The following is a 13,948-nucleotide window of genomic DNA, read 5'->3' on the forward strand; positions in this document are numbered from 1 at the left end:
TGGAGTAATCAAAAACTCACCAACTTCCCCTGTAATTTTTGTTGCCCATAGCAAGCAATCACAGCTCAGTTTTCACTTGTTCTACTGCTGAGGTAAAATGAAAGTTGCGATGTGATTGGTTGCTATGGGGAACACACATTTCCTTTTGGACAGCTTTTATGAGAAATGAGTGGGTGCTGGTCTCATTTCTGTGTGGTACATAATGGCTCAGTGCTGGTGGGAAGCTGTGTGGTAGTTGGAGCAGAGGAGGAGGTTGTCTGTGTAAGATATTATCTGAGGAGCAGGAGGTCTGTGTAACAGATTACTATTTGAGGAGGAGAAGGTCGTCTGTGTTAGCTAAGACTGAAATAAAAAACATCTGCTCAAGTGCAATTCCGGCATTCCCCACCCCTCACCCACAGGGATAGTGGGGCTGTCTTACATCCCACCCCCCCACCCCCAAATTTGTCTCCATGGGATGAGTTATATATGTACCAAGTTTGGTTGAAATTGCCCCAGGCGTTTATGAGTTATGGTGGCACATACATACATACATACATCTTATTATATATATGTACAGGGTTAGCCAAAATTGTAATAGAAATATATATTCTTACCTTGGAGGAGCTGGAACATCTTGTAAGATCATCTGTGCAATGCTGTGATACTCGATGAGCTAGAATACAATTAAGACAAGTCGTGAGTATGAAGGCCAGCACTAGAAGGGTAAAGCCAGAAGCGGGTAAAACGTAATCAGCATTGTCCCGTGTGACGGAGACCTCAGGGATGAACATATTAAATAAAGCCCTGAAGATCTGGAGCAGCAGAATGAGTGACACAAAGAAACCGTAGATCCTACTGAAAGACTGCTGCACCTAAATGATAGGTGCGCCTTTGGGGTGCTTAATGCAAGCTTCAGACCTCATAGGGTCCTTCATCCAGATCTCATATCTACAAGGTTACTTGTTTTTTCTTACTGAGAAGAATCACCTTGCTTTGCTGGCGACACCGGATCAAATCATTTTTTTTTGCTTCACACATTTACCTTATATTAAAACACTAATGAGGACGAGATTCTATGAAAATGACTTCAGGTTTTAATCCCCAGAGAGCATCATCTGGAGGTGCTCTGCAGACGGGAGGGAAGATAGACATGCATAGGAGAGGAGACATGCTCTATGGGAGGAGAGGAGATACAAGTCCATGATAGAGGAAATACACATCCATGGAAGAGGAGAGGCGCTTCTATAGTAGAGGAGTTACAGATCTATGGGAGGAGACGTGATACATGTCTGCGGGAGAGGAGATACGCTTCTATGATACAGGTGATACATGTCTACGGGAGAGGAGATACACTTCTATGATACAGGTGATACATGTCTACGGGAGAGGAGATACGCTTCTATGATACAGGTGATACATGTCTATGGGAAGAGGAGATACGCTTCTATGATACAGGTGATACATGTCTATGGGAGAGGAGATAAGCTTCTATGATACAGGTGATACATATCTACGGGAGAGGAGATAAGCTTCTATGATACAGGTGATACATGTCTATGGGAGAGGAGATACGCTTCTGTGATACAGGTGATACATGTCTATGGGAGAGGAGATACGCTTCTATGATACAGGTGATACATGTCTATGGGAGAGGAGATACGCTTCTATGATACAAGTGATACATGTCTACGGGAGAGGAGATGCGCTTCTATAATAGAGGCGTTACAGTTCTATGGGAGGAGAGGTGATACATGTCTACGGGAGAGAAGATACGCTTCTATGATACAGGTGATATATGTTTATGGCAAGAGGAGATAAGCTTCTATGATACAGGTGATACATGTCTATGGGAGAGGAGATAAGCTTCTATGATGCAGGTGATACATGTCTACAGGAGAGGAGATACGCTTCTATGATACAGGTGATACATGTCTACGGGAGAGAAGATACGCTTCTATGATACAGGTGATACATGTCTATGGCAAGAGGAGATACGCTTCTATGATACAGGTGATACATGTCTACGGGAGAGGAGATACGCTTCTATGATACAGGTGATATATGTTTATGGCAAGAGGAGATACGCTTCTATGATACAGGTAATACATGTCTATGGGAGAGGAGATAGGCTTCTATGATACAGGTGATACATGTCTATGGGAGAGGAGATACGCTTCTATGATACAGGTGATACATGTCTATGGGAAGAGGAGATAAGCTTGTATGATACAGGTGATACAAGTCTCTGGGAAGAGGATACACTTCTATGATACAGGTGATACATGTCTATGGAAGAGGAGATAGGCTTCTATGATGCAGGTGATACATGTCTACAGGAGAGGAGATACGCTTCTATGATACAGGTGATACATGTCTACGGGAGAGAAGATACGCTTCTATGATACAGGTGATACATGTCTACGGGAGAGGAGATACGCCTCTATGATACAGATGATACATGTCTACGGGAGAGGAGATACGCTTCTATGATACAGGTGATACATGTCTACGGGAGAGGAGATACGCTTCTATGATACAGGTGATACATGTCTATGGGAAGAGGAGATACGCTTCTATGATACAGGTGATACATGTCTACGGGAGAGGAGATACGCTTCTATGATACAGGTGATACATGTCTACGGGAGAGGAGATACGCTTCTATGATACAGGTGATACATGTCTATGGGAAGAGGAGATACGCTTCTATGATACAGGTGATACATGTCTATGGGAGAGGAGATAGGCTTCTATGATGCAGGTGATACATGTCTATGGCAAGAGGAGATACGCTTCTATGATACAGGTGATACATGTCTACGGGAGAGGAGATACGCTTCTATGATACAGGTGATACATGTCTACGGGAGAGGAGATACGCTTCTATGATACAGGTGATACATGTCTATGGGAAGAGGAGATACGCTTCTATGATACAGGTGATACATGTCTACGGGAGAGGAGATACGCTTCTATGATACAGATGATACATGTCTACGGGAGAGGAGATACGCTTCTATGATACAGGTGATACATGTCTACGGGAGAGGAGATACGCTTCTATGATACAGGTGATACATGTCTATGGGAAGAGGAGATACGCTTCTATGATACAGGTGATACATGTCTACGGGAGAGGAGATACGCTTCTATGATACAGGTGATACATGTCTACGGGAGAGGAGATACGCTTCTATGATACAGGTGATACATGTCTATGGGAAGAGGAGATACGCTTCTATGATACAGGTGATACATGTCTACGGGAGAGGAGATACGCTTCTATGGTACAGGTGATACATGTCTACGGGAGAGGAGATACGCTTCTATGATACAGGTGATACATGTCTATGGGAAGAGGAGATAAGCTTGTATGATACAGGTGATACAAGTCTCTGGGAAGAGGATACACTTCTATGATACAAGTGATACATGTCTACGGGAGAGGAGATGCACTTCTATAATAGAGGCGTTACAGTTCTATGGGAGGAGAGGTGATACATGTCTACGGGAGAGGAGATACGCTTCTATGATACAGGTGATACATGTCTATGGGAAGAGGAGATACGCTTCTATGATACAGATGATACATGTCTACGGGAGAGGAGATACGCTTCTATGGTACAGGTGATACATGTCTACGGGAGAGGAGATACGCTTCTATGATACAGGTGATACATGTCTATGGGAAGAGGAGATACGCTTCTATGATACAGGTGATACATGTCTATGGGAGAGGAGATAGGCTTCTATGATGCAGGTGATACATGTCTATGGGAAGAGGAGATACGCTTCTATGATACAGGTGATACATGTCTATGGGAGAGGAGATAGGCTTCTATGATGCAGGTGATACATGTCTACGGGAGAGGAGATACGCTTCTATGATACAGGTGATACATGTCTACGGGAGAGGAGATACGCTTCTATGATACAGGTGATACATGTCTATGGGAAGAGGAGATAAGCTTGTATGATACAGGTGATACAAGTCTCTGGGAAGAGGATACACTTCTATGATACAAGTGATACATGTCTACGGGAGAGGAGATGCACTTCTATAATAGAGGCGTTACAGTTCTATGGGAGGAGAGGTGATACATGTCTACGGGAGAGAAGATAGGCTTCTATGATACAGGTGATACATGTCTATGGGAAGAGGAGATAAGCTTCTATGATACAGGTGATACATGTCTACGGGAGAGGAGATAAGCTTCTATGATACAGGTGATACATGTCTATGGGAAGAGGAGATACGCTTCTATGATACAGGTGATACATGTCTATGGGAGAGGAGATAGGCTTCTATGATGCAGGTGATACATGTCTACGGGAGAGGAGATACGCTTCTATGATACAGGTGATACATGTCTATGGGAAGAGGAGATACGCTTCTATGATACAGGTGATACATGTCTACGGGAGAGGAGATACGCTTCTATGATACAGGTGATACATGTCTACGGGAGAGGAGATACGCTTCTATGATACAGGTGATACATGTCTATGGGAAGAGGAGATACGCTTCTATGATACAGGTGATACATGTCTATGGGAGAGGAGATAGGCTTCTATGATGCAGGTGATACATGTCTACGGGAGAGGAGATACGCTTCTATGATACAGGTGATACATGTCTATGGGAAGAGGAGATAAGCTTGTATGATACAGATGATACATGTCTATGGGAGAGGAGATACGCTTCTATGATACAGGTGATACATGTCTATGGGAAGAGGAGATACGCTTCTATGATACAGGTGATACATGTCTATGGGAGAGGAGATAGGCTTCTATGATACAGGTGATACATGTCTATGGGAAGAGGAGATAAGCTTGTATGATACAGATGATACATGTCTACGGGAGAGGAGATACGCTTCTATGATACAGGTGATACAAGTCTGTGGGAAGAGGATACGCTTCTATGATACAAGTGATACATGTCTACGGGAGAGGAGATGCACTTCTATAATAGAGGCGTTACAGTTCTATGGGAGGAGAGGTGATACATGTCTACGGGAGAGAAGATAGGCTTCTATGATACAGGTGATACATGTCTATGGGAAGAGGAGATAAGCTTCTATGATACAGGTGATACATGTCTATGGGAGAGGAGATACGCTTCTATGATACATGTGATACATGTCTATGGGAAGAGGAGATAAGCTTCTATGATACAGGTGATACATGTCTATGGGAGAGGAGATACGCTTCTATGATACAGGTGATACATGTCTATGGGAAGAGGAGATAAGCTTCTATGATACAGGTGATACATGTCTATGGGAGAGGAGATACGCTTCTATGATACATGTGATACATGTCTACGGGAGAGGAGATAAGCTTCTATGATACAGGTGATACATGTCTATGGGAAGAGGAGATACCCGTCTATGATAGAGGAAAGACACTTCTATGCGAGATGAGATACACTATGTGAACCAGTCCTATACAGAAATAAAACACCTTACATACATGTTCTGTTCACACGACTGACAACGTATAACCCCACTGCTGTTCCCTGTACCTCGGTTGGAGTATAGATGACAGTGAAGACGTGGTCCTTGTGAGGCTGCAGGATGCCTTGTAATGGACTGATGGTGAAAGCTGTATGCTCATCTACATTGTACGTGACTGTAGCCATGTCTGATATCTCTCCTGGCTGTGAAGCTTGTAGATGTGGCTTCACTATCTGCCAGTAGAACGGAAGCTCCACGTGTCTGTAGAGAACATAGAGAAGTAAATGTTAGTGCCTAGTTCAGCTAATCACACCAAAGTGGATAATAATCATGTAGATAGGATCCATTCGATGTAGGGTGGTACACCCATAGGGGCCCACCAGACGGCTGCTATGGGGCCCTTGGGCAGGGGCCCAGCTTTGATTGGTTTCTTTCTCTTTGCTGCAGGGTGGAAATCATCTGTGCGAGACTCTCCTCTTCAGAGGAACCGGGATATCATCAAGTACAAGAATAAGAAATCAGTCAAGTAAGGAATATGGTGGGGAAACAAACTGCTTCTGTTCATGGTGGCACAACCCGTCACCATAATGGGGGGCAGCGGGATTTGTGTTCTTTGAGGCCACTGTTCAATAAAACATTCAATGCCATGTGGGCACGGAAGGATTTCACTACACAGAACTGCATAAATGTCCTTACGTCGTGTTCCTGATGACAACATCCTTCTGCTCCGTATAATGTAAGTTTGTACTCTGAAACTTTACTAAATGTTCAGTAGAAACATCGGTAACGTCAGCCGGAACGCTCCACTCCTCACTACGTGACATCAGCTGCAGCCCTAAAACCTCTCCGTATCCTGGATATGAGAAAAGTACAAGGATGAAGTCAGAGCATACAGGGCCAGTACACGTATGCATGTACATACCGCCATGTGTCTATATGGCCCACCTGTTAAGGTGACATCCTTCACTTGACAGTTATCGCACACGATTGTAAAGACCTGGTTGTAGGATTCAGCAGATAAAGGGAAGAAGACCACCTAGAAAGGCAGATAATATGTATAATGCACTTCAATGGTCTCATGGCCCTTTTACACAGGCCTGGAATCTCACGATTGTTTGCCTAACAGCACGAGCTGATGATGTCATCAGCAGCCGTTCGTGCTCGGACAGTCCGTTTAGACTGCATGAATTGCGCAGTCCTCGGGCACCAATTGTTCAGCGTTTTACTTTCCTATGTGAAACACCGAATCAGCAGTGTTTAAACAGCTCGATAAATGCCCGAGTCGGCGCTGGTTTTATGCTGTCCGAAAATCAACGACGAGCGTGAAGCTTTATGATTCCAACTCATCATTCAATCATTTGCTCATATCATTCCGTTTCGTTCAGTTGAACGATTATAATCATTCGGTGTAAGCAGAGCTTTAGGCTGCCGGGCCCCAGTAATAGTTGAAGGGGATCTTCATGTACTTGGTACTGACCTCAATAATGGTTTCTTGACCGGGATGTAATTCAAACATGGCGGGCCGAATGCAGAACGGTAGCTGCTCCACAAATCCCGCATTTGCCACAGTCTAGATGAAAAAAGGGTAAAGTGACAAGCTGTTATCTCATGTATCGTACTTCTTCCCATATGATCACAAGATTTCCCGATTCTCCAGGGAGAGATTATAAAAGTGTTCTGTAATTATAGGGGCTGTAATAGTAGAAATCATCGCCAGGCCCCCGAGGGCCTTATTAAAGCGATCCTTGGGTTTTAGGACAAAATTCTGTCCCTGGACCGGAGGGTAAAAGGAATAGATTACCTGTAGATGATCTTTTTAGCCGTCCTCCTGTTACACTAGTTCTGGGTGCCGTTTTCGAGCAGCCAAGATGGCCATCGCAGTTTTCTAACTTCGCTATGAACTGGTCTGTGAATGGCCAGCGCTGATCACAGGAGCAGGTGTGGTGCATTGGTATCCCTAACACTAACACTGCACTATAGGGGATAGTGGTTCGGGCAGCATGACGTGGTGACAGAATCCCTTTGAAAGGTTCTTTTCATTTAGAAAACCCATTGTCATAACTATTAGGGAATTCTTAGTTAAATAGAGGGGATCCTTATCTCTTATTCGCATGGGCAAAATCATTCATAAGAGCAAACAATAACAGAGTTCGCTCATGCAGCCTGTTTATATAGGCAGGTAAATCATTCACACGTCGTTCAGCCATTTACATTCACTGAACGACTAAACAATCGCTGTTCACTTGTACCGACGTGCGAATGATTGTTATCCCTGTATAAAATGAATGAGGAATGAGAAGTGAATTAATTCTCATTCCTCGTTCAATCGTCGGCCATGGTTACGCTCACATTTGCACAATCCAATGATTTTTTGAATGATCATGTTCTGCCTAGTACGGCCTTTGCTGCCAGGTTTCCCCGATCCCAATCACTGAGAGTTCCAGCAGGGAGACACCTTGTTATCAGCTAAATATGAAGTTACTCTTCTAACAATTTTGGATTGTCCATAGCAAACAGCCACTTTTAGGTCATTGAAACACCTCAAAAGCCAGAAACAAATGAAGAACTAAGAGAACTAAAGTTATAACCAACATATATAGAAAGAAGCTGAAGAAAAAAAAAGCTTACTCTAAAGTTCGCTGGGGGCCAGACGCTTTTGGGCATAATACAGAACCTCCCACGACTCAAACCTTCATTTCTGCAGAGCCATTCAATGAACTTCACTCCACCGACCAAGCAAGGACCACAATCGAGAGTCCGGGGCACTGCGAGAGACACAACGATGCATCATATAGATGAAATACCCTGCTAGAACTAAAAACAAGCACTTCCAGTGTCCTGCAGATGGCACACCGTGGTGGGCTGTTAGAAGGTTAGAAGAGAAAAAAGACTGGTGGATAGGCACAACTCTCCAGAAAAGATAGTGGGAGGGTAGGATATATTCTCCAACTTCTCTTTTATAGAGTATACGAAAAACCAGCATAGGATACACGTTTCGGGGCAAATCCCTTTTTCAGTCACGCTGGGTGGGGCATCATTACTAGGACTTCAGGAATACGGGTCCCAACGTGCTTGTGTAACCAGTGGTGAAGCTGGAGACACGGCCACATCTCCACATCCATCAGCACGTTGGGACCCATAATCCTGAAGTCCTAGAAATGATGCTGCACCCAGCTTGACTGGAAAAGGGGTTTGCCCCGAAATGTGAATCCTATGCTGGTTTTTCGTATACTCCATAAAAGAGAAGTTGGATAATATATCCTACCCTCCCACTATCTTTTCCGGAGAGTTGCGCCTATCTACCAGTCTTTTCTTTCTATAACTTTTCACATAACTGTCATGTCCTCCATTGGTGGGCTCTCATGGTTGGCAGCACCTCCACAACTCCTTCAACTTTCACAGCCCACCCTAAGGTTTATTTTGGTCTCCAGACACCATCTGGGATGAAAACCTTCAATACCATCTGGTTTGCTTTATGCCTCTCCCTTCCTAGTGTTTGTTAAGAGGGTCACTGAAGGTAATGGGGCCACAGGCTACACTGCTGAAAAAGAGCCCAGAGACTAGTAGTTATCTGTGGGAGACCGGACTTGGAGCATTTTATCTTCTCTGCACCCCACTGTTGGATGTACTGTTGGGGTGACACAGCTCTCACTGAAATCATTGGCCTGCTATGTAATGTCCAACCATGTGGGCTCTCCATTGGTGCTCGTTGTAACCTCTCTATGCTCTGACTAATGAATGAGAGTCCTGAAATTTGGACCCCCCTATTATCTCACAATTTACTCAATAGGAAATTTGAAAATTGGTTAGAAAACAAAACACTTTAAGAAAAGCTCCCAAAAATGGCGGCTTCCGTGAAGCCAGTAAAACACAGCCTAATCCTGCCTGTTGACTAGGGCGGACACTGATAACAGAAATGTGGGCACCAGAATGGCAGTGCAGGTCCGTACACACTGCATCGATTGGAGATATAGAAGTCCAGTTGTTATACATTATACGGATCGTTACGTTTTGACTTTTAATTTTAACATTTTTGACAAACTTGGTTTCGTTTACGATGAGTGAAGTAAACCCAACTGAATACTGATGGAAATGGATGGAAGCAGACATGCTGGATGCTGCGGGGCGTATTCTAAAATCTGGCTCCGGTGGCGAACAGCTTCTTCCTTCCTGACTTTGTCCTGTGCAGATTTATATTCCAGGAATTTCATTATTTCCACTCAGTTACAGTGGATACCTGCGCCCAACAGACCTGCAGGAGCGTTTATGAAGGGAGAAGCCCTACATTTTTAGCTGCAACATATAGTGGAGATCATCAAGGCACTTGTGCCAGTTTTTTGTCGTGAGAAAGGCACAAATTTTTGAGCATGCTATTTTTGCTAAAAAATTTCTACATTTTTCTCTTTATGCCACACTTGGCACTTTTTACCAATTAGATGGGGCTTAAAAGGAAAGTGTGGCTACCCATGGCCAACAGTTTTACTATAATGTATGCAATATAAATTATGGCACACGTCTATACAAGCTCAGAGCGGACACAGATTTTATTTTCTGTTAACTTATTTTCATTATTAACTTTCTTTTCTATTTCCTCCACAAGGAAAGACTAGAAGCAACAGGATGAAACCGAAAGGGAGGAGACAGATTAGATATTAGACAGTGAGGGGATCAATGAGTGGAACAGGTTGTCACGGGAGGCGGGGAGTTCTCCTTCAATGGAAGTGTTCAAACAAAGGCTGGGCAAATATTGTGTAAATATATTATAAATATTGATATTGTGTAAAATCTTTTTAAATTGGAGTTGATGGAAGGGTAATGATCCAGAAGAAACAGCTATAATAATATTTATACCCCATGATGAATACTGTAAAGATAAATGCTAAAACACAATAGTGACATAATCGTCCCCCCAAAAAGAAAATGGCCAAAAGTTATTACATTGATTTGTACCCAAAATTGTTTCCATTAAAAAACAAAAACCAACAAGAACTCGTTCCACAGACTACAAGGACTCCTACAGCTGCACGGACCAAAGAATAAAGAGTTCCAACATTAAAGGGGAAACAATCTACTGGTTCTTAAGGTTAAAATTAGTTCTGTCACTAAGAGGTTAAAATGGACTTCAGACAACGGGAATCTGGGCGAAATCTATTTACATGAGACATAAAACGTAAATCTACAATAAATAGACGTGACATTTCCTGGAGGGATTTCCCAGTTGTAAAGTGCCTCTTGGGGGTGAATACTAATCCGTTCCATCAGCGGGTGACTGGCCTTACATTACCTGTCAGCACCGGGGGCGGCCTTCTCGCTTCTATAGGCACCAGGACAGGATACGGAGCTTGGGTTTCAACCAGTATAAAATCCTCAAAGTCAGCCAGAGAATCGGGAACAAAGCGCACGGTATGGTGACAGCTCATCCCCGGAGCGACAATCCCACCTTCTCCTGGAAACTTTCCTAAATGAACACAAATGATGCAGGGAAAGATTACTACGACCCACAGGGGGTATAATCTAGGGATTATGTCATATACTGAACATTGCTTGTATATACATACATTACTTATCCTGTACTGCTCCCACGTTACATCCTGTATTATACTCCAGAGCTGCACTCATTATTCTGCTGGTGGTGGAGTCACTGTGTACATACATTACTTATCCTGTACTGATCCCACGTTACATCCTGTATTATACTCCAGAGCCGCACTCACTATTCTGCTAGTGGAGTCACTGTATACATACATTACTTATCCTGTACTGCTCCCACGTTACATCCTGTATTATACTCCAGAGCCGCACTCACTATTCTGCTAGTGGAGTCACTGTATACATACATTACTTATCCTGTACTGCTCCCACGTTACATCCTGTATTATACTCCAGAGCTGCACTCACTATTCTGCTGGTGGAGTCACTGTGTACGTACATTACTTATCCTGTACTGATCCTGAGTTACATCCTGTATTATACTCCAGAGCTGCACTCACTATTCTGCTGGTGGAGTCACTGTGTACATACATTACTTATCCTGTACTGCTCCCACGTTACATCCTGTATTATACTCCAGAGCTGCACTCACTATTCTGCTGGTGGAGTCACTGTATACGTACATTACTTATACTGTACTGCTCCCACGTTACATCCTGTATTATACTCCAGAGCTGCACTCATTATTCTGCTGGTGGTGGAGTCACTGTGTACATACATTACTTATCCTGTACTGATCCCACGTTACATCCTGTATTATACTCCAGAGCCGCACTCACTATTCTGCTAGTGGAGTCACTGTATACATACATTACTTATCCTGTACTGCTCCCACGTTACATCCTGTATTATACTCCAGAGCCGCACTCACTATTCTGCTAGTGGAGTCACTGTATACATACATTACTTATCCTGTACTGCTCCCACGTTACATCCTGTATTATACTCCAGAGCTGCACTCACTATTCTGCTGGTGGAGTCACTGTGTACGTACATTACTTATCCTGTACTGATCCTGAGTTACATCCTGTATTATACTCCAGAGCTGCACTCACTATTCTGCTGGTGGAGTCACTGTGTACATACATTACTTATCCTGTACTGCTCCCACGTTACATCCTGTATTATACTCCAGAGCTGCACTCACTATTCTGCTGGTGGAGTCACTGTATACGTACATTACTTATACTGTACTGCTCCCACGTTACATCCTGTATTATACTCCAGAGCTGCACTCACTATTCTGCTGGTGGAGTCACTGTGTACATACATTACTTATCCTGTACTGATCCCACGTTACATCCTGTATTATACTCCAGAGCCGCACTCACTATTCTGCTGGTGGAGTCACTGTATACATACATTACTTATCCTGTACTGCTCCCACGTTACATCCTGTATTATACTCCAGAGCTGCACTCACTATTCTGCTGGTGGAGTCATTGTGTACATACATTACTTATCCTGTACTGATCCTGAGTTACATCCTGTATTATACTCCAGAGCTGCACTCACTATTCTGCTGGTGGAGTCACTGTGTACATACATTACTTATCCTGTACTGACCCTGAGTTACATCCTGTAGATCTTTTATTATAAAAGTAAAAAACACAACAAAGACAAACTGTAACAATAATAACCATATAAAGCAATATAAGGCCCTTCCCCCACAGTCCATGATCCATAAGCAAAGTAAAAGTCCATATCCGGGCTTCCCCCGCCGTACACACCCACACACATACACACTCAGCATATAACACAATATACACCTATAACACAATATACAACTATATACCTAAATATAAAACTAAGGAAACTATAACTACATAAACCCTGTAAACTATAACTCCAGGTCCAGCCGTGCCGCACTGTACCCACACAAAACAAATGTAAACAATAACATAAACAGCATAAATAACTCAAATAGCAACATAAATAACCAAATTCAAACAGAAAGACCGAGCCAACTGGCATAAAAAACTAACTAAAAATATATATTTTTTTTTTTTTTTTTTTTTGGTCCCCAGTGCAGCTTGGGGGCCAAGCCTGCTCCACCAGTCCGTACCCAGAGTTCTTAGTTCAGGACGTGCCAAGCCACACCAGGGTTTTCTTTTTTTATTAATACCACACTGTGCCCGCCGCAGCCTGGGGGCCATGCCCGCTCCACCAGTCCGTGCCCAGAGTTCAATGTTCGGGACGTGCCAGGCTACGGCTCAAGGCGTGAATCCCACTCCCCCCAACTCCCCACCCAACCTACCTACCACCCAAAACGTGAATATATACAATATATACAAAACCATAATACACTCCAATACCAACATACATAATATATACTATATACATAACCCGAAAGCCTAAGGTCGGCTCTCCTGCAGCCCTACTTCATTCCATTTTGCCCAAATCAAAACAAAAAGCTTCATGGTGCACTCACAGCCCGCCACCGGGATTGGAGGTGATAAGCCGGGCACAGACATCACAATGTTCTATCCCTTTAATTTAAAAAAAGGTCTCCCTATTCTCTCCCTAATTTGCCCTAGACTGTCCTTAATCTGCCCCTCAGTCTGACCCTTCATGGAAAACTGTCCCTGCCCTATCCCTCCTCTCTCCCTATCCTGTCCCTCCTCTCTCCCTACTCTGCCCCTAGAAGATTAAGAAAAGACTGTCCCTAACGAAAAACAAGCCCTCTCCATAGGAGAGAAGCCTTAGATGTGCCCAGCCTCTCATACTCCAAAGAACGTACCTTCACCAGGTCACCCAGGATGTTCCTACATACCGTATCCACGGGGAGGACTTTCAGTTCCGTCGAAATCAGGCACCGTGCACTCCAGATGTGGAACCTGACCACTAGGCTAACTAGAAATAAAGTGCAGCGGTCCCTGCCACCAAGGCCTCTGAAGGCTCCATAAGCCCACTCCGCATAGGAGAAGTGTGCCAGCTGACGCCAGCCTATGGAGACCCCTACCCGTTGGTATACCTCTGTATTAAAGGGGCACTGAAGCAGGAAATGCTCCATG

At 43.7% G+C, this 13,948-nt stretch overlaps 1 protein-coding gene across 2 annotated transcripts in view; it reads right to left on the minus strand.

Annotated features, from left to right (window-relative positions):
• DLEC1 (DLEC1 cilia and flagella associated protein) overlaps positions 1–13,948 on the minus strand; it is a 102,250-nt gene that overhangs the window by 54,714 nt on the left and 33,588 nt on the right. For both annotated transcript variants that reach the window (XM_066585791.1, XM_066585792.1), the window contains exons 10-16: positions 10,729–10,902; positions 8,073–8,209; positions 6,922–7,014; positions 6,390–6,480; positions 6,141–6,297; positions 5,513–5,705; positions 597–655 (exon numbers count right to left, since the gene is read on the minus strand). In XM_066585791.1, coding sequence (XP_066441888.1) covers positions 597–655; positions 5,513–5,705; positions 6,141–6,297; positions 6,390–6,480; positions 6,922–7,014; positions 8,073–8,209; positions 10,729–10,902 — 904 coding nt within the window. The remainder of the gene's footprint in view (positions 1–596; positions 656–5,512; positions 5,706–6,140; positions 6,298–6,389; positions 6,481–6,921; positions 7,015–8,072; positions 8,210–10,728; positions 10,903–13,948) is intronic.

This window comes from Eleutherodactylus coqui, chromosome 12, assembly GCF_035609145.1.
Source record: "Eleutherodactylus coqui strain aEleCoq1 chromosome 12, aEleCoq1.hap1, whole genome shotgun sequence".
Lineage (NCBI taxonomy): Eukaryota > Metazoa > Chordata > Amphibia > Anura > Eleutherodactylidae > Eleutherodactylus > Eleutherodactylus coqui.